The 27,145-nt window shown below is 40.7% G+C and overlaps 1 protein-coding gene across 5 annotated transcripts in view; it reads left to right on the forward strand.

The window, feature by feature from the left end:
- The window catches only part of prdm5 (PR domain containing 5), a 331,962-nt gene that overhangs the window by 151,477 nt on the left and 153,340 nt on the right, over positions 1–27,145 (forward strand). For all 5 annotated transcript variants that reach the window (XM_063042227.1, XM_063042228.1, XM_063042229.1 and 2 more), the window contains 2 exons: positions 21,573–21,666; positions 23,474–23,634. In XM_063042227.1, coding sequence (XP_062898297.1) covers positions 21,573–21,666; positions 23,474–23,634 — 255 coding nt within the window. The remainder of the gene's footprint in view (positions 1–21,572; positions 21,667–23,473; positions 23,635–27,145) is intronic.

Below are 27,145 nucleotides of genomic sequence, written 5' to 3' on the forward strand. Positions count from 1 at the left end.
GGAACTTGACAGTCAGGCAGTATCCATAGAGAGAAATGGACAATGTTTTAGGCTGATATCCTTTATAATGTTAATGTAGTTACATTTTCTTATGATACTTATGTAGGTAGGAAAGTATATTCTGAGATGAACACAAAAATCTGTTAACAGATTAAATGAGTTGTCAAAAATATGCCTGATAGAATAGATTGTAGGAAGTGCGAGATTATTCAATTTGGTCAGGAGAATACAAACCTGAATATGATTTGTACATTGTGAGGTTCATGAATGCTAATGTTCAGAGAAATTTAGCATGTAGGTTATCACACAGGTATGAAAACTAACTGGAAATACAGTACAAGTATAGGGCCATCTTGCTGAACTGTACAAGGTTTTGGTGAGATCAACCTCCATCGCAGCATGCCTTTTATGGAAAGGTACATCCTGTGGATGAAGTGATCGATTGCTGTAGTGAGGTTGTTGTCACATGAGGAAAGATTGAGCAAATTTAGCCTGTACTTTACAGAATTTAACAGATTGATAAATAATCTCACTGAGATAAGGTAGAATTTCTTCAGAGTGATGTGACTCTTTGGAACTTTTCTACTCCAGGAAGCTTTGGACATTGTGTCTTTGAGTATATATTCAAGACTAAGGTAGATAATTTTGTACTGCATGTTGAGGGTTGTAGGGATCAAGCAGCAAAGTGGATTTGAAGGCAAGCTCATATTAGCCTGTATCTTATTGCACCTTATTGTATGATGAAACAGGATTAAGGAAGAGGATGATCTCTGTAGTTGGTATTTTACAACATTGACTTTGGTAGAGGTATTGCAGTATGTTAAGAATGTCATCTCCAAAGTATGTTAAATTTCTGTGTTAGAGTAGATGTAGGACTTGAGGATAGAAAAAAGGGATAGAACACCTGGCTAATATGATTCACATTTTCACATACAGATGTTGGTGATTGGTTTATTTCTGAATGAATATTGGTAAAAGATGGGACACCCCATTGCCTACAGCTCTTCCTTGCTGGTTTAAAAGATTGTACCCCAGCAGTCACAATTTAAATCTTTGGTACACTGATCTTAGAAAGGCTTTACTGTAAGCTTATTACACATATTAGCAAGGTGATGCATGGTTACATAACTGATAGAAATGAATTTCAATTGAACTAAAATGTTGTCCAGTACTCTCAGCATGCAACATGCCAAGATTGTTGCTACCTTTTGTTAATAAAATGCGACTTAAAATATATAGAACCTTAAACGGGAATGTACTGTATATTTTAAGTCACATTTAGTGATAGTGTTTAAAAAAACACTATCCATTCCTAAAATAAAACACTGGCATATATTTCGGTATAATTTATTATTACATTAGTTAAATTTTAACTTAAAATATTGAAAATCCACATATAAAAACACATTTACAAAAATGACTTCTTAGCTTCTATAAGGGTATGTTGTAACATTTGGGATTTAATATTAAATTTAACATTTTCAATGAACCACTTTTTTCTCTCCTTAGATATACTGTACTCTCTTTTCTAGTTTATCTTTTTTTCAACTCTGCCATGTGTTTAAATTAATTGTCACTTTAACAGCTTTGACCTGCACCCATTATAGACATTCTCTTTTCCCCTCCATCAAACCACACCCTCTACAACTTAACACTCTCTTACTGTCCACAGGAGGTTCACAAGATGAAAGGGTTAACGTATCAAGAGTGTTTGATGGCTCTGGACATGTACTCACTGGGGTTTGAAGAATGAGTGAGGATCTCTTTGAAACTTACTGAATATTGAAAGGCCTAGATAAAGTGGACATGGAGATGATGTTTTTGAAGGTAGGGGACGTCTAGGACAAGAGAGTGCAGCCTCAAAATACAAGGATGCCCCTCTAGTATAGTGATGAGGAATTTCTTTAGCCAGATGGTGGCGAATTTGTGGAATTAATTGCCTCAGGAGGGTGTGGAAGCCAAGTCATTGGGTATAATTAAAGTGGATGTTGATAGGTTATTGATTGGTTGGGGCCTCAAAGGTTACAGGGGGAAAGCAGTAGAACGGGATGAGTGGGATAAATCAGCCATGAAGGAATGGTGAAATAGACGCAATGGGCTGCTATGTCTTATGGTCAATATTTCACTTCTGGGGTTACAAAAAATGGTGGACAGCGTAGGCTGTTGAAAGATAGAGCAGAATATAATTCAGTTACAGACATGGGCAGAGAAATGGCAAATAGAATTTAATCTGATCAAGTGTGTACAAAAACTAAATGCAAACAGAATGTTTGTCATTCCTGCATGAATATTGGATTTAAATGTAAGGTTTTAGTGAGATCAACCTAGATGAAAGCATGCTTTTTAATCTCATTTGTGGAAATGTACATCCTGTGGAAGCTTTGGAAAGGACTCAGAAAATGCTGCCTGGATTAGAGGGTATGAACTATAAGATGAGGTTAGGCAGCTTGGGTTGTGTTCTGTGTTTTATGATGAATGGTCCTTGAACTGGAATGCCAACTCCACGATTCTTCCTACTGAAGCTGCTGAGGGCTTCCAGCATTTTTATGGCTCTATATTTTTGCGTTGTCTGTTTGCAACAACAACTTAAGGTCGTCTTGTTACTTAATATTTAAGCAGTGCCTGAGGCTCTCATTCCCATATATTAACATTGGATTACGTTTCCATATGGGGTTGTTTTTGGTGTTGTATAATGTACGTATGTTTCGCGTTCTTGTTTCCCTGATTACTTCCTTAATGCTTTGAATATTTGGGAGAAATGTGATTCATCAATAGGAAATTAATGTGGCCGTCACTCTTTCAATTAGGAGGAAGATAAGATTCCTTGGGACATGAAACTGGGATTGATTTCATGAACCTAGTATCTGAGCAATCACCTTAGGTTGAAATGATTTCCACAAATCTTGAAATTTGTGCTTGGCATTCTGAATGGAACAGGCACATTGCTTCTTCTAAAGCTGATAGTTTAGACAGTCCTGTTCATTATTTGAACACGTACAGATGAATCATTACAGTGGCCTAATCAACATTTACCTACAACATTGAGTATATGGTTATTTATTAATCAATTGTAACTTGTATCTACCAATCACCATATTGTCCAAAACTGCCTGTCTTGAAGGAAAGGCCTTGTGGAGTCTTTAGTTATTCCATCTATCTTTTCTGATTTACCACTTCTTTGAATCATCAATATGTGACAAGGTCCTTGGTTGGAAAAATCAACCACGTTTGTCTTGTTATTCTTGTTTGCCGATCAGAGCTAAGAGGGATGTTACAAGTGAAGTTAAAAGAAGTTCCAACACTCAGAACACTATTTAAAACATCCAGTATTTCAAAAAGTGTAAAATCGTTAATACTTAACATTCTGCCTCACAGCTGTTGCTATGCTCTGGAGTGAATAGTTCTGTTTTAACTCTGTCATCATAACAATTTGAAGTAGCAGCAAGTTAGAGCTACACCACTGACTTCCATGAAGAGACCAGTGTTGAAGCACAGTTGGCAAAATCCCAACCAAGTATCTCTTCGAACTTCCACAAACTCAGGTGGATGCTGAACTAGATGTTTTGTGCAGTGGAGCAAATACACCACAGTGTGGTCTCCAGCGTAGAAATAAAATGAAAAATAATAGCCATTATGTGGAGGGCAGAGCACGGTACTGCACGAAATAGGCGCACAATTTACGCTGGTAGTTATTGCATTTTTCTGCAAGTTCCGATTCATAGAGTAGCATTGCGTATACAACTATTGCTGGCCTGAAAACTCACAGGCTGCTCTTCTATTATGCTTGCATATTAAGTGGAGTACTGAAACAAATGTTAAAAACCGCAAACAATATGAGATCACACATGATATACTTTGACAACTTGACTTCCATGTTGGTATTTTATTTCCTCTGTAATATCTGCAAATCTGACCGGCAAACTGTTCTGAGTGACTAATTTAACCTTTTCCTTCTACCCAAATACCACAGTAGCTGTGGAAAGATATTTGTTAACTATCTCAAACGAAAGAAGTCATAATCACTGTTATAAATGTTGGTATCATGATGGTACAACTGTTAGCCTTCAGTGACCTGAGTTTCATTACATCAAGTGCTGTTCTGTGTAAAATTTACATTTTCTATATGTTTCTCCCTGGTGTTCCAGTTCTCTCCCATATCTCAGCATCTTGCTTTTGGATTGATTATTGTTGTAACTTGTCTGAGTATAATTGCTGGCAGGAGAATCAAGGGTTGGGGGTGTTAATGGGCATGTGAATGAGAATTGGTGGAGGGAAGTGAGGAGGATATTCATTTTATATATTCATTTTTGTGATCTGGACATTACCAGTATATAGGGTGCATACATAATTGTCCAGGAGAAGGTAGTAGTGATCCTTTCTCTTGAACAACCACAGTACTTTTGATGAACCCACACTGCTGTTGGGCAGGGATTTTCAGTTTTACAGTGGGCACAGTGAAGAATCAGTGGTGTATTACATGATGCTGCACCATGTGGAGCAGAGCTGTGGGTGGTGGTGTTCCTATGCACCTGCCGCCTTCGCCGTTCTTGGTAGTAGAGTTCCTGGGGTTCAGAAGATGCTGCCAGAGTAGCCTGGCTGAGTAACGACAATGCATTTTGTAGATGTTACTGCAGTCATTTGCGCCAGTGGCTGAGGGAGTGAATGTTTAATGTGGTTGCTGTGGTCTCATTCATGTGGGCTGCTTTGTTCTGAATGATGTCATGCTTTCTGAGAGCTTTTTGCACTGCACTCAACCAGGAACCAGGGCAGTCGTGGGGGGGTGGGGGGTGGGGGGGCACATTCCATTTCACTGTTTATTTGTGCGTTACAGATGTTGGAAAGGCTTTACGGTGTCAGAAGATGAATCACTCACCTCAGAATACTGAGCCTCGACTTGCTTTAATTGTCAAATTCAAGTTCAGGTTTACTGTCATCTAACCATACATATTACAACCAAATTATACAATGTTCCTTCCTACCATGGTTCATCGCCAATACATATATCATACACAGCACATAAAACAAAATATCACCACAGATAAGTTCACAAAATATCATTAAAAATGTATGTGAAATATGCAGCACAGGTAAACAGTAAACAGCTTGCTGTCCTAGTGAAGAGACCTCAGTGGTGGCAGGGTATTCATTAATCTCACAGTCTGGGGAAAGAGGCTGTTACCCAGTCTGGAAGTCCTAGTCCTGATGCTCTTGTAGCTCCTTCCTGATTGGAGTGGGTCAAAGAGATTGTGGTAGGGATCCTCAACAGTGCTTCGGCCGTTTGTATATAACGCTGTGATAAGTGTCAGGAACACGGGAGAAGGTAAACCCAATGATCCTCTGTAGGGTCTTGTGGTCCGATGCCTTGTAGCTTCCATGCCATACAATGATGCAGCCAGACAGGACACTTGTGATTGTTTGTTAGAATAGAGGCTGGGAAACTTGCATGCCACAATCTCCTCAGAATATGTAGATGCTGCTGTGCCTTCCTGACTAATGAAGAGGTGTGGTGGGTCCAGGTTTAGATTGTCCATTACGTGCATACCATGGAGCTTTGTGCTTTACACTCTCTCCAAGACAGAGGCATTGATGTTCAATGGAGAATGGTCACCCTACGCCTTCCTGAAGTTTGTAATCATCTCTCTTGTCTTGTCCATGGTGAGGCAGATTGTTGTTCTCAAACTATTTGACAAGCCTCTCTAACTCCTCTCTGTATGCCAACCCTTCGTTGTTGCTGAAGAGGCCAACTACTGTTGTATCATCAGCGAATTTGATGGTGTGGTTTAAGCAGGATCTGGCAGTGCAGTTGTGAGATAGCAGCGTCAACAGCGGCATGTAGGTGTGGCATTTATTTGATTCGTCCACTTGTGTCACAATCTGGTCAGTAGTGACCCCAGGGACAATAAAACTAATATCGTTGTGTTAGTCATTAAATGTCAGGGCAGATAGGCAGGTTCTCTCTTAGTGGAAATTAATATCACCAGGATTTTCTGTGGAACAAATGCTACTTGCCAGTTATCAGCCCATGCTGAATGTTGTCGAGATTATGATGCATAAAACCTGCTATGTTTGTTACCAATTTAGAATAGAATCAAACATTATGCAATCTTCAGTGAACATCCCATGTTATGGTAGCAGAAAGGTTTATAATGGACATTACCCATTGATGCCAGTTTAGAGTGATAATGAGTCAGATTGCATTTTGTGAATGAATATACTTGAGCAATTTTCCCCATTGTTGGGTAGGGTAGATGCCAGTGTTGTAACTCTGCTGGAGCAGTTTGTCTTGAGGTTCAGTTAGTTTTGATTTGAAAAATAAAATTAGAAAATTATGGAAATATTCAGTAGGTCAGGCTACATTTGTGGGAAGAAAAATAGTTAATGTTTCAGATCGAAGACACATCATCAGAAATGGGAAAGAGACAGAAATAAGCTACTTAAACTGCAAGGAGGATGGGGAAGGGGGATGTCACTGATAGGGGAAGACCTATGTGACCATGGGAATAAGCTCTAAATGAAAGTGAATGCAGTAATGCCTTAGTATCATGTGAATTGCATTGAACTGGTTGGACACTGGCTTCTGTGATGTTGAGAATCTTGGGAGGAAGTTGAGATGGATATTCTATTCAGCAGTTCCGGTGCAATAGGCTTGAAAATGCTTCAGCTTTTTAATTGCCACCGATGTGCGGAGCCCTGCCATCACTGATGTGTGTGTGTGTAGGGAGTGTGGTGGAGGGGAGTGATAAAGTATTTTGCTTGCATGCTTTTATATTTTGCTTGTGTGTGTGTGTGTGTGTGTGTGCGCACGCGCGCGCACCACACTACAATGCTGGCTTTGTTATATGGGGTTTCAAAGCGGAATAAATGATTGAGGTGATAACATTTTCTTTTGCCATTGGCCTCTGGTCAGTTATGCCTTTGGTCACTTGCTACTAATGTTATATTTTTGCACAGGGATGATGATCATCTTGTACCCTCTTGCACCTCTCAACATTAACCGCGCTATTAAAAACCATTATTACTGAATCTGAAGACCCAGCTAAAGATCAGCGGTAGTCATGTACTTTTGAAATGTAAAACTCACAATAGTTCATAAAAACAGTTTGCAATATAAAAGTTGCTCAGGGAGCATAGCACAAACGTGAAAGGATGGATGGTGGTGGAGGACACAGTGCTGATCAAGTGGTCTGCTCGATCCTGATATCCTCTAGATTGTTCTTTGGTGTTTGAGCTGTTGTCTTCTGGGGAAGTTATTTCCATAGTGCTCCTGACCGTCGTAGAGATATTGTTAGTTAAGAACTGAATCACTTTCCACAGAATATTCATCCCTTTATGGAGACCTGGTATTCCGAACACTCCATTTAATAATGAATCCAGAATTGTTCAACAGCTTTGTATGTGCTGTCAGTTTACATTTAGTTGTTTTGTTATAAAAGTTCCCTGCTGTTGATTATTTGCAGCTCAGTCGTGTATTCCTATCTCCTACGCTATAGCTGCACAATATAGAATGCTTGCACTTTCATGTGTGGTGGCCTCTGCTCAAAGGCACTCTGGATGCTGAATACTAATTCCAACATCTGCCTCCAGTCAGCACTGAAGAATGAAAGGATCTCTTCTTCAGTTTTACTGCCTGGAAACTGCTGCTGCTGCTGGATGACTTGGAATCAAGCATGCCAGGGATGTAGGCAGCGGTGGGGATCCAGAAAAGGGAGGCAGAAAAGAGGGTTCATAACCAAAGATTTCATTACAAGACCACATGCTCCTATCCTGACATCTTCAAAGCACAATCTCAGGTTTGCCAAGACAGCTATCGCAGAGATTTGTGGCGTAGGTTGCAGGTTTGCAATAGTACTCAAGCTGTTCTACAGTCAAAGTCAAAATCAAAGTCCTCGTATTCAACTTTCTAGTCCTGGGATACTTCCAGGCAAATGCAGCCTATCCATTCCATATTTCAGTTTACTGATAATCACAGTGTTGCTGAGAGAACTGCTCTAAGAAGAAATAACATATCCTACTCTTTGACCAATTAAGCCAGGCTTCACAAGAGAACTTGCCAGTGTTAAAAGCCATCCACCACAAGGTTTAGGCTGTCATAAACTGCTCCTCTTCAAAACCCAGAACTTTCTCACACCGGTGTTTTCTCTTGGATGGTAGAGCTGGGTGCTCCTATAAGGAGCACGACATGCTAGATTAAAAATTGGTCTACTCAGTCAGAAATTTTGCAGACTGCAAGTGCTCTCTCATCAAGGTGGCCTATTTTACAATGGCCTGAATACAGCCCTATTCAGCAAACAGACAAGTAGAGCCTTTACATAATGAGAGGAAAAGGGGGAGAATGAACAGGAAGATTAGGGAAGGTGAGAAGAGGAGAGTGAAGGAGAGCTAGGCCAATATCTGCAGCACTCATAGAAATAGAAAATCTGGACAGCAAAAGGATGTTTACCAACTTCACTAACTATACCAGTCATCTTTGTATTTGCAGACAAGCCGTATCCAACTGAACCTGCATCACTTTTTCACGATGCAATGACACACTATTAAAATCTACTGAATATGAACTTGAAATTACACCTGTGACCATTATTTGGACTTAGGATTTATCAATCCTTGATGAAAAGAAAATTGTCTGATAGATTTCCTCACCTCCAACCTGACTACAGGCTGCCAGTGCTATTAATTCTTCTTTGTGAAATATTCCTTTGTAATTTGTTGTCTGTCTTCACAGTGAGGTAAGTAGAACATGCAGACAACAAAGCTTGTGTTTGAGATCCACCTCCAAGGCATTGTTGACTTTTTCAGAGAAGCATAAAAATGGTCAGGCAGTAGACACAACTCCAAAAGCAAAATCTTCTGTCAACCTGTCCCGCTGTTCCACAGCACCCTCCAGTTACAAAGGTTCATAATGTGACCTTGGAAAGCTTAAAATACTTTCCGTATCTCAGCAAAGGCAAACATTGATGATGAAAATCATCATATCTTCAATCCACTAAAATAACCTTTGGTCACTTGAGAGAAATAGGATTTGAAGATTGAGACCTTAGGTCTTCAATAAACTTTTATTCTACTGTGCAGCAGTGATTCCTGCCAACTTATACCTTTCTATCACCTGGGTCACCTACAGCAGGCATCTCAGGGCACCAGAAAAGAAGGAACAATGCTGCTTCTGTAAAATCCTACAAATTCACTGGAAGTGAAGCAACATTAGCATGTTCTTCCAGACTGAAAGGGCCCAGCTTATCCTCAGTCAGCCATATTTAGCAGGCTGTGATGTTCATATGCCTATATCCAAACTCCTGAAAAAGACCATCTGTATTCTGAGCTCTGTCATGGAGGGAGATTACCAAACAGGAAAAGTTTTGTCAAAGCTTTCTTGCAGAAGCAGAGAAGGAACATTCAGCATGGTATTGAAAATCGTTAGGTTATGCACTGGGAGTATACAAAGGCTCTGTGTAGGCAGTGAAATACCTCACAAGCTACCCACCCATTTTGCCCTTCAGACTACTCCTATTCCATTTGGTAAAGAGTCTCCAATTCCGACAGAGTGTACAATACCAGAGTGGAAGCAAATAATTCTTGCTACTGTGGTATTACCTTAGTAACTGAGCTGATTTATTTCTTGGTTTTTGAATTGCTCCACAAAATATGAAGAATTCTTCTGGTAAATCTGGGATCTCAATCCTTCCCCTATCCAACTCATTCTCTTGGCTGGTTATTAATAATTTTTCACCAACAGGGTGGATTTGAACATATTCTTTTAAGGGCTTGAGCCCTGCTGTTCATGTTGGGCTATTAGTAGTTACACAAAATTACAATAGATTCAAGATTCAAAAAACTTTATTTTCATTCTAACCATACATCAGCTCTGCAGGGCAGAATGAGACAACGTTTCCCAGGAGCAGTGCAATCATAACATAACAAACGCAACACTAAATAATAAACATAACAATAAATAGTAAAACACAACAGCCACATGTCTGTTAAAATCAAGTTATAAGTGTCCAGTGCAAGTTAAAAGTGTCCAAAGCAGAGAGTCAGGTAGAGCAGCTATTTAGCATTCTGAGTGCTTGTGGAAGGAATCTGTTTAGTAGCCTTGTGGTTTTAGTTTTGATGCTCTTGTAACATTTGCCTGATGGCAGAAGGACAAACAGTTCATGGAGAGGGTGTGAGGGGTCCTTAATGATGTACCGTATCTTCTGGAGGCATCGACTCTGAAAGAGGTCTTGGACAGAAGGTAAGGAGACCCCAATAACCTTCTCTGCTCCCCTAACCACCCTCTGCAAGGCTTTTTTGTCGACAGCACTGCAGCTGGAGTACCAGGTTGTGATGCAAAAGGTCAGCACACTCTCAACCACGCCTCTGTAGAACGTAGTTAAGATGTTAGTGGGGAGTGATGCTTGTTTAAGCTTCCTCAGAAAGTGCAATCTCTGCTGGGCCCGTTTCACAATCCCAGTGGTGTTCCTGGACCAGGTGAGATTGTCCGAGATCTGCACCCCAAGGAACTTGATGTTTTCCACTCTCTCCACTGTGGAGCCACTGATGCTGAGGGGTGTGTGCTCAGGCTGAGACTGTCTGAGATCGATGATCATCTCCTTGGTTTTGGTGACATTAAGCATCAAGTTGTCATCACTGCACCAGCTCTCTAGGTGTTTGACCTCCTCCCTGTACATTGTTTCATCATTTTTGCTGGTGTGCCCCACCACTGTGGTATCATCAGCAAATTTAATGATCAGGTTCTCCTTGAATCTGGCTGCACAGTCATGTGTTAGCAGTGTAAACAGCAATGGGCTAAGCATACAGCCTTGTGGGGATCCAGTGCTCAGCGTGATGGAGTCAGAGATGTTCCTGCCGACACGGACTGACTGTGGTCGCTCTGTCAAGAAATCCAGAATCCAGCGACTCATGGCAGTGTTAAGGCCAAGCAGCGACAGTTTCTCCACTAGTCTCTGCGGGATGATGGTATTGAACGCTGAGCTGAAATCAATGTACAGGATTCTGGCATAATAGTCATAGTCATAGTCATACTTTATTGATCCCGGGGGAAATTGGTTTTCGTTACAGTTGCACCATAAATAATAAATAGTAATAGAACCATAAATAGTTAAATAGTAATATGTAAATTATGCCAGTAAATTATGAAATGTCCAGGACCAGCCTATTGGCTCAGGGTGTCTGACCCTCCAGGAGGAGTTGTAAAGTTTGATGGCCACAGGCAGGAATGACTTCCTATGACGCTCTGTGCTGCATCTCGGTGGAATGAGTCTCTGGCTGAATGTACTCCTGTGCCCACTCAGTACATTATGTAGTGGATGGGAGACATTGACCAAGATGGCATGCAACTTAGATAGCATCCTCTTTTCAGACACCACCGTGAGAGAGTCCAGTTCCATCCCCACAACATCACTGGCCTTACGAATGAGTTTGTTGATTCTGTTGGTGTCTGCTACCCTCAGTCTGCTGCCTCAGCACACAACAGCAAACATGATAGCACTGGCCACCACAGACTGGTAGAAAAGTGTCTTTGTTGTCCAAGTCAGAGAGAACTGTGTGCAGTGTGGTGGATATTGCACCCTCTGTAGAGCGATTTGGATGATTAGCAAACTGTAGAGGATCCAGCAATGAGGGGAGGCTGGCTGTGATATGAGGCTTGACAAGCCGTTCAAAACATTTCATCACTATGGGGGTCAGGGCAATGGGACGGTAATCATTCAGACAGGCTACAACTGATTTCTTTGCTGCAGGGATGATTGTGGGGGCTTTGAAGCATCAAACATCAGTGTATCCATCAGCTTTCACTCCTGCTGCCTGGAATGTGCCAATTGGCAGCATACACTTGCAGATATTTTACTATTATAGAAGACCAACAAGTTTTAAGCAGACAATAGAATGTCTTCCACTGAGCTGATGATCTTCCAGCAGCACTTAATGTGTGTAAACTAGAAAACAGCCCAACATCAGAATCTTTGTTACATATTTCTATAGAATGAGCCAATATAAGGACCCTTGTATCCTTCTCCACATCCTCTTAGCAAAACTCGAATCTTCGAACAGCTGAGTGACCATCTTTTCCCCACTGCAGCTGTCCCAACGGCAGGATGCATAGGCAATAATATTTTAGTCATAGTCGTAGTCATACTTTATTGATCCTGGGGGAAAATTGGTTTTCGTTACAGTTGCACCATAAATAATAAATAGTAATAGAACCATAAATAGTTAAATAGTAATATGTAAATTATGCCAGTAAATTATGAAATAAGTCCAGGACCAGCCTATTGGCTCAGGGTGTCTGACCCTCCAAAGGAGGAGTTGTAAAGTTTGATGGCCACAGGCAGGAATGACTTCCTATGATGCTCTGTGCTGTATCTCGGTGGAATGAGTCTCTGGCTGAATGTACTCCTGTGCCCAAACAGTACATTATGTAGTGGATGGGAGACATTGACCAAGATGGCATGCAACTTAGACAGCATCCTCTTTCCAGACACCACCGTGAGGGAGTCCAGTTCCATCCCCACAAACAACAGGAATTCTGCAGATGCTGGAAATTCAAGCAACACACATCAAAGTTGCTGGTGAATGCAGCAGGCCAGGCAGCATCTCTAGGAAGAGGTACAGTCGACGTTTCAGGCCGAGACCCTTTGTCAGGACTAACTGAAGGAAGAGTTAGTAAGAGATTCGAAAGTGGGAGGGGGAGGGGGAGATTCAAAATGATAGGAGAAGACAGGAGGGGGAGGGTTGGAGCCAAGAGCTGGACAGGTGATTGGCAAAGGGGATATGAGAGGATCATGGGGAGAAAGACGGGGGGGGGGGAACCCAGAGGATGGGCAAGGGGTATAGTCAGAGGGACAGAGGGAGAAAAAGGAGAGTGAGAGAAAGAATGTGTGTATAAAAATAAATAACGGATGGGGTACGAGGGGGAGTTGGGGCATTAGCGGAAGTTAGAGAAGTCGATGTTCATGCCATCAGGTTGGAGGTTACCCAGACGGAATATAAGGTGTTGTTCCTCCAACTTGAGTGTGGCTTCATCTTTACAGTAGAGCAGGCCGTGGATAAACATGTCAGAATGGGAATGGGATGTTGAATTTAAATGTGCGGCCACTGGGAGATACTGCTTTCTCTGGCGGACAGAGCGTAGGTGTTCAGCAAAGCAGTCTCCCAGTCTGCGTTGGGTCTCGAAGGCCACATCGAGAGCACCAGACGCAGTATATCACCCCAGCCGACTCAGAGGTGAAGTGTCGCCTCACCTGGAAGGACTGTCTGGGGCCCTGAATGGTGGTGAGGGAGGAAGTGTAAGGGCATGTGTAGTACTTGTTCCGCTTACATACTTGTTCCGCTTACATACTTGTTCCATCCCCACAGCATCACTGGCCTTACGAATGAGTTTGTTGATTCTGTTGGTGTCTGCTACCCTCAGCATGCTGCCCCAGCACACAACAGCAAACAGGATAGCACTGGCCACCACAGACTCGTAGAACATCCTCAGCATCGTCCAGCAGACGTTAAAGGACCTCAGTCTCCTCAGGAAATAGAGACGGCTCTGACCCTTCTTGTAGACAGCCTCAGTGTTCTTTGACCAGTCCAGTTTATTGTCAATTCGTATCCCCAGGTATTTGTAATCCTCCACCATGTCCACACTGACCCCCTGGATGGAAACAGGGGTCACCGGTACCTTAGCTCTCCTCAGGTCTACCACCAGCTCCTTAGTCTTTTTCACATTAAGCTGCAGATAATTCTGCTCACACCATGTGACAAAGTTTCCTACCGTAGCCCTGTACTCAGCCTCATCTCTCTTGCTGATGCATCCATCTATGGCAGAGTCATCAGAAAACTTCTGAAGATGACAAGACTCTGTGCAGTAGTTGAAGTCCGAGGTGTAAATGGTGAAGAGAGAGGGAGACAAGACAGTCCCCTGTGGAGCCCCAGTGCTGCTGATCACTGTCGGACACACAGTGTTGCAAGCACACGTACTGTGGTCTGCCAGTCAGGTAATCAAGAATCCATGATACCAGGGAAACATCCACATGCATCGCTGTCAGCTTCTTCCCCAGCAGAGCAGGGCGGATGGTGTTGAACGCACTGGAGAAGTCAAAAAACATGACCCTCACAGTGCTCGCTGGATTGTCCAGGTGGGTGTAGACACAGTTCAGCAGGTAGACGATGGCATCCTCAACTCTTATTCGGGGCTGGTAGGTGAACTGGAGGGGTTCTAAGTGTGGCCTGACCATAGGCCGGAGCAGCTCCAGAACAAGTCTCTCCCGGGTCTTCCTGATGTGGGAGGTCAATGCCACCGGTCTGTAGTCATTGAGGCCGCTGGGGCGCGGCGTCTTCGGCACAGGGACGAGGCAGGACGTCTTCCACAGTGCAGGAACCTTCCGGAGCCTCAGGCTCAGGTTGAATACATGGTGAAGTACTCCACATAACTGAGGGGCACAGGCTTTAAGCAACCTGGTACTCACACCATCCACTCCTGCAGCCTTGCTTGGGTTGAAATGTGTCAGCTGTCTTCTCACCTGTTCAGCTGTGAAGCCCACCGTGGTGGTTTCGTGTGTAAACTGTGTGTAAATTTTGACTGTAAAACAATAATCTGACTGGGAGGACCATTCTTGTTGCCAGCTGGTTTGAACTTAATGGCTTCTATTTAGTTCATTATTTGCACTGGCCAATTTAGTAGGTAGGCAGCCATTGATCCCAGGGCATCATGGGTTTGCACTTCTGGTGGACTGTGTCCTCTCCAGGGCGCAAACCTGGGCCAGAAGATTGAAGAACCGGCTGTTGCTCATGTGCGGGTTCCTCCACTCCACGTCACTGATGTAGTCCAAGGGATGGGCAAATGCTGATACAGCTTGGCACCAGTGTCGTCACAGAGGTTGCCAGAGTGAAGTTGTAAGCAACATCAAACTGCCTAAGGGAGCCCGACTCCGGATTTCTTCCTTGGGATTTACTCCTGAAGCCTTTCCCATGGGTGGGTATTGCCGCAAGGCAGCGGAGGTTTAAAATCAGAGTTTTAACTTCTCCAGCCAATTTAGTAGATTGACTAAAAAGCATAAGCCAAACTGTGTGATAGAAACTGCATCAATTGCTACCATTCTTCAGGCTTGGCCCTGGTACCGCTGTGCAAGATCTCCTGGTGTTTTGGAAATAATTGTCTGAAGAAACACTGCAAATTGTTCAGTATCAATTTAAATAAAATTTCTCAAATACAATGGAGAAGTCTGCATCCCTTTGGTTAAATTACTTCGCACAGTCGACTGCAAGATTTTTCAGTTTTTATTCTATATTACAAGTAAAATCAGATCTTGTACAAACATCATTTTACTGAGTATTCTGATAACAGATACAGATAGTTATACCTTCTCTCATTTCAGCTGGCAGACATTGCCCATTACTTCAGCGATGGGATTATTAGATTGCAGCTAAAATTTATTTGGTCAATTTTCTGCTCAGATTTTGGAAGCTCTTATGTTCCCCTTGTAAAATCCAGACAAGGTCACCATGCTTTGGCTTACATCTACTTTCTGCACTATTCTTGATATCTTCATTGTAAATCAGTAGTTTTGAGTAATGCCGTTTATCACACATTGATAATCATTCTTTCCCTGAGGGAGTTTTGAGTTCTTTCGTATGCTTTGGCTACCCTTGAATAGATATGTGGTTAACCCGTTTACACTGATGAAAGATAGAATATTAAACACAGAACAGTACTAACCAATTCAAAGCAGTTCTCCGTACATAGAACTTAGACCATGAATGTATCTGTTTGACCCATTCGCAGAACTATTTGGTCTGCACAGATATTGCTATTATTTTCTCATGGTAGATCATCTAACACCATCAGCAATACTTCCTTTACCTTTCTACCTCATAAACTAATGGATCTTTCTCCTCAAGACTTCCATGTTATTCTTCCCAAATATTCCACAAAATAGCAAGTTCCATACACTACTCTGCGCACTGTAGGCACAAGTATCTTCTAAGTTCTTCTTTGGGATTTTAAAAAATGGAATTCTTTCTTAAAAGATATGGATGTGTTTGAAGAAAAACCTATCATCTTAGTAAAAGTCTCAGCAAAAGAAGTTAAAGCTTTTCTATTTAGTATTTGTCATCTTTTTCTCCAAATTATTTGAATGAATTTGGCATGAAAACCATTTTGGACAATATTGCTGAACAAGGTCAAATGTATTAATTGAGTACAAATAGGCAAGATTTCTGGCTGCAGTTTAGTTCAACCATGAAATTTTATTTGGGATAGTTGGGTGGGAAAATAAAATTTTTTACAGGATCACATATTACAGGATTTTCATTTTTCTCAATAGTTGACATTGCATACCAGAAGCTGTAGGGGAGTTTAGGTTTAGGGGAGTAATGTAGTCTGACACCCCAGTAATCCATTATAGTTATATTCTGTAGGAAGATTGTCTCCTTATCTTCCTCAAAATATCTATTTCTCGGGAATGTTGCTCGATGTATCCCAATTAGCCCAGTGGGATCTTGGTATTTTTAAAAGAAGACATAATTGCCAATTAATGCATAAATTTATAAAGGAAAATTGCAGGTGATTGGCAAAGGATCAACCGATTGACAATATGCAGTTTAAAGAAAAATATCTTTGTTATTTACACATTCATGGATGAGTGCAGCAAATACACATCATTAATTGCATTTCTCTTTGCCCCAATAAGACCAAACTTCAGTTCTTGGAATATGCCACTATATTAAAAAGTTCATGGCCACCAGTAAGGGAAGGGCTGTTGAGCTGCATTATCACTTACATCGTTTACATTCCCTTTTCTTTCAACTGCCTTTCATGTTTCACTGGATTTGCTCTCCCCCTTCTGAATCTGCTGTAAAGTTGAGCCTTCTATTATTTCTAATTTGGCTGCAGAATATTAGTGAGGGTTGAGGCTGATGTGAGTCACCGCTTCATTACATATTTACTTGCACCTTATTGGGCTTCATTTTTGTGCCGCAGCTTTTGCTATTAAACTAGATGCTGTTAAACTAGGGGTGGCACGGTTGCATAGTGGTTAGAACACCACTTAGCAGTACAGGTGACCTGGGTTCAATTCCCGCTGCTGCCTGTAAAGCGCTTGTATGTTCTCCCTGTGACTACATGCGCTTCCTCAGGTGCTCTGCTTTCCTCCCACAGTCCAAAGACCTACCCACTGGTAGGCTAATTGTTCATTATAAATTGTCCCGTGATTAGGCTAGGGTTAAATTGGGCATTACTGGGCGGTGTGGCTCTTATTCCTTGCAAGATTATCTGTAATGGTGTTCTATCATTTCATAATTTGTCAATACATTGAAGTGAAATGTAAGGAAAGCCAAGAGCAAATTTGCAGAATCCATTTATTTTAGTATCAGTTCAAGCAAATCTGGGATTTATTTTACCTCTAAACAACTTGGCAGCTTTTGAGTTAACTATAATGCAAATTCCTGATGCAAGGGACAAAAGAAAACAGGGACCTAGATGAGCCAAAGTGGATGTAGTCTGTAACTCGGTTTGATTTGCTGGGAATTTTACTAATGTAGGCTTCTCTTGTCTTATGCTTGTTTGCACATCTGCAGGCAAGTACAAATTTAAGCATGTGACATCTGATTAGTTAGTTGTTGTCACGTGTACCAAGCTGTAGGGAAAACTTGCCTTGTATGCAGATCAATTCGTTACAACAATGCATTGAGGTAGTGCAAAGTGGAACAATCACAGTGCAGAATGTAAGTGCAGTGCAGGTAGACAGTAAAGTACAAGGTCATACCGAGATAGATTGTGGAAATCCTTGGTAGCTCACCGTGAATTCATGTTGCAGGTGTGGAGGCCCAGGAAGCACTATGGTGCCCCACTAAGAACTGCACAGTGAATGCATTAACATTTCATTACCTAAAGTTTCATAGTACATGTTAGCCCTTGATCCCATTCTCTCTGGTTTCAGAGAAGAAATTGTTATGTTTAGTGAAGACCGACATGAGCTGTGTAAGGACACAATTGGCCCAATGGCTGTTTTCCAAACTGTAAATTTACACTACTGCTGTGATTTTGTCATTTTTGAGTACTATAGCATTGCAAGTTAACAGATTTAAGATAAATATGGGTAATCCATGATTGTAATAAATTTGTGATTGTGAGTTTAAAATTAAGATTTTTTCCAATTTAGCTTTATCAGGATTAAAATCAATGATTTTAATTACAGGTTGAAACTCTGCTCATGTCCAAGTCCATTTAAACATCTCACCTATTTCCTGCATTTGCACCCATCTACTCCTGTATAAAAAGAGTGGAGTTCTCCTGGTCCTCACCTTCCACCTACTAAGTTCTACAGTCATGGAACACTGCAGACCAGAAACAGGCCCTTCAGCTCAGCTAGTCCATGCTGAGCTATTAATTTGCACAGTCCTATCGACCTGAACTCATAAAGTCAGAGAACAATGGATCATCTGTTGTAATTGTGCCAATACCAAAGAGATTCCACCAGTGTATTCCCTCCCTTTTCAATGTTTTGAAGAAATCACTCCCTTTGTGACTTGCTGGTCTGCTCTTGCATCTCCAGCTAATAGTCCTCAGGCTACATCACTTCCCCATGCAACTGCAAGAGATAAAAGAACTTTCACTTCTTCTCCCTGTACTATATAGTGACTCAAATAGTCTTTCAAAGTTAGGCTGAGATTCCTTTAAACTTCTTTCAACCCAAAGCAACAAAATGCTGGAGGAACTCAGCAGGCCAACTTCAGAGAACTCACTCTTTCTTTATGTGTGTATCAAGACTGGATATATTTTTCTTTTTCTGCCATACCTTTTCCTTTCATTGACATGGTCTTCCTTGTAGGCCAGATTGTTCAACATTAGCTTGGCCAACATAGACTTTACAATATCAGTAATATATTACACAGACAAATGTGCTTATATGCCTTTTAGCAACCACCTTATTTTACACAATCAGAGAAATTCACAACCCTTCCTCACCATTTCTGCTTCTCAATTAAGTTGATTCTTTCTCAGTTCAGATCAGTGGTCTGAGAGGTAAAACACTGATTTTTCCAACATTTTCTGTTTTTTTTTAATTTCACATTTCCTGCATCTGCAGTTTTCATGATTTCCAACTCTGTCTGAACATTTAATGTTTACTCAAAGTGAAGCCAATTAAGCACAGGAATAGTAATTTTTAACATGAATTTTAAACATGAGAAAATCTGCAAGTGCTGGAAATCAAAGTAATGCACACAAAATGTTGGAGGAACTCAGCAGACCAGGAATCATCTATGGAAGTGTAAACTGTGGCTGCTTCAGGCCGAAAACCAGTTCTGATGAAGGGTCTCAGCCCAAAATGTTGACTGTTTACCCTTTTCCATAGATGCTGCTGAGTTCCTCCTGAATTTTAAACTTCGCTTTATTTGGTTGTGTGTGTGTGTGTGTGTGTGTCTATATATATATAAAATTTATTACACACACACACACGCACACAGTGGCATGCAAAAGTTTGGGCACCCCGGTCAAAATTTCTTTTACTGTGAATTTAAGTGAGTAGAAGATGACTTGATCTCTAGAAGTCATAAAATAAAAGATGAAACATTCTTTTCAAAATTTTAAGTAATATTAGTGTATTATTTTTGTTTTGTACAATGTTAGAGTGGGGAAAAAAGGGAACAGAGCACCATGCAAAAGATTGGGCACCCCAAAATATTTGAGCTCTCAGATAACTTTTACCAAGTTCTCAGACCTTAAATAGCTTGTTAAGGCTATGGCTTGTTCACAACTATTGTTAAGAAAGGCCAGGTGATGCAAATTTCAAAGCTTTATAAATACCCTGACTCCTCAAACCTTGTGCCAACAATCAGTAGCCATGGGCTCCCCTAAGCAACTGCCTAGCACTCTGAAAATTAAAATAAATGAAGCCCACAAAGCAGGAGAAGGCTGTAAGAAGATAGCAAAGCGTTTTCAGGGAGCTGTTTCCACAGTTCATAATGTAATTAAGAAATGACAGTTAACAGGAACGGTAGAGGTCAAGTTGAGGTCTGGAAGACCAAGAAAACTTTCCGAGAAAACTGCTCGTAGGATTGCTAGAAAGGCAAATCAAAACCCCTGTTTGACTGCAGAAGACCTTCAGGAAGATTTAGCAGGCTCTGAAATGGTGGTCCACTGTTCTACTGTGCAGCGACGCCTGCACAAATATGACCTTCATGGAAGAGTCATCAGAAGAAAACCTTTCCTGCGTCCTCACCACAAAATTCAGCGTCAGAAGTTTGCAAAGGAACATCTAAACAAGCCTGATGTATTTTGGAAACAAGTCCTGTGGATTGATGAAGTTAAAATAGAACTTCTTGGCCGCAATGAGCAAAGGTATGTTTGGAGAAAAAAGGGTGCAGAATTTCATGATAAGAACACCTCTCCAACTGTTAAGCACGGGGGTGGATCGATCATGCTTTGGGCTTGTGTTGCAGCTAATGGCACGGGGAACATTTCACTGGTAGAGGGAAGAATGAATTCAATTAAATACCAGCAAATTCTGGAAGCAAACGTCACACTGTCTGTAAAAAAGCTGAAGATGAAAAGAGGATGGCTTCTACAACAGGATAATGATCCTAAACACACCTCAAAATCAACAATGGACCACCTCAAGAGGCGCAAGCTGAAGGTTTTGCCATGGCCCTCACCTAAACATCATGGAAAATCTGTGGATAGATTTCAAAAGAGCAGTGCATGCAAGACAGCCCAAGAATCTCACAGAACTAGAAGCCTTTGCAAGAAAGAATGGGTGAAAGTATCCCAAACAAGAATTGAAAGACTCTTAGCAGGCTACAGAAAGCGTTTGTTTACAAGCTGTGATACTTGCCAAAGGGGTGTTACTAAGTACTGATCATGCAGGGTGCCCAAACTTTTGCTTCGAGCCCTTTTCCTTTTTTTGTTATTTTGAAACTGTAAAAGATAGAAATAAAAAAGTAATCTTGTTTAAAATATTAAAGAAATGTGTCATCTTTAACTTTATGCCTCTTGGAAATCAGGTCATCTTTTATTCGCTTAGCTATTCACAGTAACAGAAGTTTTGACCAGTGGTGCCCAAACTTTTGCATGCCGCTCTATATATCATATTGATTTTGAAGCTCTTGGTCCATCAGTGATTCCTGCCTTTGGGGGATGGGCAAGAGTAGAAGGCTATTACCTTACTTCATCTGATTTTCATCCTAGTTGACAATCTTTGTTGCTTTTTTACATTTGTGACCTTTATACCCCAGTTGATCACCTAGGAACTGAAGAAAAGTAATTAATTCTTATTTTGTTCTCTCCTTTTAACTTCTTTATCTTTGGCTTTTTCACCTGGTCTGAGTTTTCATCTTTCCATGTTGGGTGATTAAACTTGTTTTGTAGCATTAGAAGTGAGATGTACAGGTATGTGAATGATGTGTTCCTACATGTAAGGAAGCTGTGAAATTCAATCTTCATTGGCCTTGCTGAATTATTTGGCTAGATATAATTTTTTTTCGTTAATGTAGTGAACTTACATTATTTGATTTATGTAAAATAAATAATTAACTTGGCTGGATTAGTAGGTACCACAGTTCTGTGCTGCTTATGCAAACTCTTTCATTGACAGACACACTCAGAAGAGAGACCATTCCAATGTGAGGAATGTAAGGCTTTGTTTCGAACTCCCTTCTCCCTGCAGAGGCATCTACTGATTCACAACAGTGAGCATTTCCTTTCACAGTATCTTTTCATGTTTTTTATACTTTTTTAATACTTGTAAAGATTAATAGTCGGCAAGTTCATTCAATTTTTGTATCAGTGCTTCTAACTACAATGCTCTAAAATCCCAAAGACATTTTCAATCATTTCTTGATGCAAGCTCTTTTGGTATTAACGTTGAGGATCTTTGAAGCCAGGCCAATGTCTGGATTATGGTACCAGCTTCCTTGGAGCAAACTTGTGCTTTGGCTGTTGGTACAGTCACCCATGCCAAACTGGTCAAAGGCTAGAAGCCAGACTAAGAGTAGTCCACTGGTCCTCCAGGTTTGGGGGTTCATCTCAGGGCTCACAACCCTGACTGGTCAAAAATAATTCTTACAGAAACAGCCATGAAGAATCCTTCTTTTTCTGTGTGAGATGGTATAGACAGAGATGAAGGACCTTCACTGCTGCCCTAAATGCCAGTAGTGTGATAGGCAGTAAGTTAAGTAAGTTCCTTGGAGCAAAACCAGTTGCAATAGATATTACTCCTGACATCCAATGATTGAAATCCCATGCAAATTCATGTAATACCAAAAATTGTATTGGATAATTGATGCGCAAGACTTGGTGGGAAAAGGCCATTAAAAATAAACAAAATACCATAAGTATAATTTGTAAAATTGAAAGGCAGCAAAGTTGTACTAAATATGATAAACCTGCTTGGAGTACTGTTTACAGTCATAATATCCAGAACAATGTAGTGGAAAGTACATCATGTATTTACAAGAGTAATACACTGAAAGCTACTATTGGGGAAACTATAATGAGCAGGCTGCTTCTTTTCTACGAAGAATTTTTTTTTAGAAAAAAAAGGAAAGATTTCCACAAGACCCGAGAGCAGAAGGAAAGATAATCAATGCAAAGAGTCACCATGTGATCACTGAAGCAATTAGGAAAATAAATATTTTTTACCCCAAGATGTGGTTTGCATACAACCATTTGACCACACTGTTGGTTAAAGCAAATTGTATGGCTGCCTTTAAAGGGAAGTCTGGTAACCATATGAGGAAAAGGGAATAAATTGTTATTCTGATAGCATTAGATGAGGAAGGAAGTGAGGAGGCTCAAACAGACAATGATATAAGATGTATTAATTAAGTCAAATGGGCTTCTCCCTCTATAAACTTTTAAAGTGGAGCCCACAAATGGTTCCAAAAATTAATTCTGACATTCAAACAGAATCATTCTGTTACTTGGAATGGAAAGTCTGTTTTGTTGGAGAGATAACAATAACAACTCATCCACTGTTAAATGCACTCAACATTCATTGTAGTAACATAGATGCGCTAAACTACAGCTGAAATTTAATTCCATTTATTGAGCTGAATTTCAGAAGCAGAATTTAGTGTTCAGATGTTACCGTGTTGGCATGTGTAGTGTATACAGTGACAGCAAAGTTCTATTCCTCTGATTTGTAATTGTGATTTTAAACCATAGTCATCCGTTAATCTAAGAGCCTGTATGCTCTGTGGCTTAAAGGAGAGAGCTACATTCCTAATTCAGGCAACTTTACGAGAAATAGACTAACTGGTTAGCCATCTCATTTGCTATTTGTGCTGATTCTCTTTGTATAAAATTGATAATCATTATATGGTTTCAGAAGTAATCCTTGTCTCTTCTTCACTTTTGAACATTTTTTTCTGGTTTATTTGCGATTTCATTATTTATTTAGTTTTCCCTGATTTCGCTTAGTTTTCATTTGTCATTAGTTCATTTGCTAATTTAGAAATTAGAAAGTCATAAATTATCCTTTTTGTTTTGGTCCAGGTGAACGCACCTTCAAATGTGATCACTGTGATGCAACATTCAAGAGGAAGGATACACTAAATGTCCACATTCAAGTGGTGCATGATGGGCACAAGAAATACAAATGCGATCTGTGTGACAAGGCCTTTGTCACCCCCTCTGTGCTGAAGAGTCATAAAAAGGTATGAGAGATTATTCTTTCATAAACAAAAGAAAAATTAAACCTTGAATGCTGGAAACCTCCAATTTCAGAAAAGTACTGGTAAGGCAGTAGCTGTAGCAAGATTACATTGACATTCTGAGTGAGAATCCTTATTCTACTGCCTCTCTTTGAATATACCAGAATAATTATCTCTGAATGTTTGCAAACTCGCTCAAGTTTATGACACAGGAAACCATAATGTGTCCTGAAATCAATTAAATGTACTTAATAATTTTCTGTTTCAAAGGTACCGTATCAAAGAAATTTCTTTTGTACCTTTTATTTGCTCAGATCCCATCATGATGACACATGATCGATCTACAAATTCCTTTGGAAATATAAAATTTGTTGCCATGTCAACAAATGTAATAACCAGTTTGTGCAAAATCCCAAAAATAGTTCTGATGATGCCATGGCACTGATTACATTTTATTCAAGAAAGGCTTAATTTCTTTCATGCTGTACTTAAAGATAAATTGTAGAACACCTTGAAAATATTCAGCATCAGACTCAGATAAATCATGTCCAACAAGCATCACAGTATCTTTGAAGAGGTGGCTGAAGTAATGGACAAGTAAATACTTACATAAAGGTAGTTGATAAAAGCCCATCTTAGTTAAAGTCTAAACTCATGAAGTTGAAGGAGAATTGTTACTTTGATTATGAGACTGGCTGAATAGTAGAAGCCAGAGAACACAAATAAAGGTCATGTTGCCAGGGCATGACTAACGTCTCACAAAGTCTTGTATTAAGACCACAACTTTTCATTGTATTTAAAAGTGATGATGCAGATAGAATTGAAAATCTCATTTAAAAGTTTAATGGTGTCATTAAGAATAATCAGTAGTGTAAGCAGTGCAGATGGAAGCACTAAAATACAAAGAAATATGGCCAAGTGGTTAAGGTGTTCGTCTAGTGATTTGAAGGTCGCTAGTTCCAGCCTTGGCTGAGGCACTTAACCACACATTGCTCTGCGACGTCACTGGTGCTAGGCTGTATGAGTCCTAATGCCCTTCCCTTGGATAACATCGGTGGTGTGGAGAGGGGAGACTTGCAGCATGGGCAACTGCTGGTCTTCCATACAACCTTGCCCAGGCCGGTGCCCTGGAAACCTTCCAAGGCGCAAATCCATGGTCTCATGAGATTAATGGATGCCTGTATTAATAAACAAGAGAAAATCTGCAGATACTGGAAATCCAAACAACACACACAAAATGCTTGAGGAACTCAGCAGGCCAGGCAGTATCTATGGAAAAGAGTACAGTTAATGTTTTGGGCTGAGACCCTTTGGCAGGATTGGAGAAAAAAAAGCTGAGGAGTAGAAATATTAATAGTTTTGGCAGGTGGACAAAACTCTAGCAAATAGTTTTCAATACAAGCAAACTTAAGCTTATCAAATTCAGACTAAAAAGGGTGTATGTTTATGCAGGAATACGGGTTTGCTGCAATGCCATCTTCTTAATGATAATTCCTAATTTGCCACTGCCATGAACCACTGCTGACTTTGTAGGGAAGATATTCTCACAGTATAGTTATAGAGTAAATTGCAGGACATTTTTCCTCATGATGGTGATCGGAATGCCAATATATGTCCAAGTCTGGGTGCTGCGGACTGACTTGGAGGGAAGCTCGCACTTGGTTTCTTATCCATATGGCTATTGTCCAGTCATTCTAGGAGATACAGATGAAGAGTTTTGGTTTTGAAAGTACCTTAAGTATGTACTTTGCAAATAACACTGAGTTATGACACTTCAGCAATGAAGAATGGATATTTTGAATGGTCAATGTTGGGGTTCCAAACAAGTGACTGCTTTGTACGTATTTGATAGTTTTGAGCTTCATAAATGGCTTTTAGAGCTCCACTCATCCTAATACAGTACTACAGTACTATGCAAAAGTCTAAGGCACATATATATCGATCTATATATGTATATATGTGTATGTGTGTGTGTATGCCTTTGCTCAGTACTGTGGTAATTTTATGTACAGACTGTACTACTGCTGCAAAAAAAATCATGACATATGTGAGTGATGATAAACCTGATTCTGATATGGGTTTCTATTGTGGACTGAGATTGGGAAGGGGGCAGAGAGAGGGGTATCATGATTGGGATTAGAGGAAGGGAGATGGGAGGGGAGCAGAAAGCACAGGGAAGACATTCTGTAATGATCAATAAACCAAATGTTTGGAATCAAATGACTGTGCCTAGTGTCCCAGGGCTAGCTGTGTCTATACCTTTGCCACCCTCAGCTCCTGGCACTCCTTCTCTGCCACCTGCCCCACACCCCTCCCACCATGCTCCATCCTTCCCATTTCCAACAAACTTCGCTCCTGCCAGATTTACAAACTCGCTCTCCACTCCACGTTAATGAACACAGTACTGTGCAAAAGCCTTAGGCACCCTAGCTATATATATATATATGTGCCTAGGACTTTTGCACAGTATTGTATATATGGAATTTATCATCAAACCTCTGAGCCTTGCATATGTTAAAAATGGTTTATGAAATACCAAAGTGAGCCATCCAGCAATGTCTACTATCTGATTGGCTGATCACAGTATATTTGTAGTTGAACCAATTATGTTACTTGTCAGTGGTGACACTGGATACTGATGTTGAATTATACTACACAACATATTGGATAGTCAGTGCATGAGAAAGGTTTCTTAGAAGATTCAAGTCTGACTGTTGCCCAGACTTTACTGTCTTCAGGCATAAATGTAATTCCTGAAGATCTCTCAAAGAAAGTGGCCTCATTGCAGTCACTGATGAATATTTCCAAATTGGGAACAACCGAAGATATTTGGTAGCCTCCAACCTGATGGCATGAACATCGACTTCTCTAACTTCCGCTAATGCCCCACCTCCCCCTCGTATCCCATCTGTTATTTATTTTTATACACACATTCTTTCTCTCACTCTCCTTTTTCTCCCTCTGCCCCTCTGACTATACCCCTTGCCCATCCTCTGGGTTCACCCCCCCCTGTCTTTCTTCCTGGACCTCCTGCCCCATGATCCTCTCGTATCCCTTTGGCCAATCACCTGTCTAGCTCTTGGCTCCATCCCTCCCCCTCCTGTCTTCTCCTATCATTTTGGATCTCCCCCTCCCCCTCCCACTTTCAAATCTCTTACTAACTCTTCCTTCAGTTAGTCCTGACGAAGGGTCTCGGCCTGAAACGTCGACTGTACCTCTTCCTATAGATGCTGCCTGGCCTGCTGCGTTCACCAGCAACTTTGATGTGTGTTGCGAGGATATTTGGACCTAGGACACTATTTTAAGGAACTCTTTAATCATTCTTTTGGAGTTAAGATGGTGAAAATCTGGTAGCAGTGGAGCTTCAAATAAGCAGACAACATAAAGAAAAAGAAGTTACAATACAACTGTATAAAGCTTTAGTTCATCTACAAACTAAGTACGATGAGTATTCTGGAAATTCACCATAAGAGAGATGTATTGACCATGGAGGCTGGATGATTCAAATAAACTA

This window comes from Mobula hypostoma, chromosome 3 (assembly GCF_963921235.1).
Source record: "Mobula hypostoma chromosome 3, sMobHyp1.1, whole genome shotgun sequence".
In the NCBI taxonomy this organism is placed as follows: Eukaryota; Metazoa; Chordata; class Chondrichthyes; order Myliobatiformes; family Myliobatidae; genus Mobula; species Mobula hypostoma.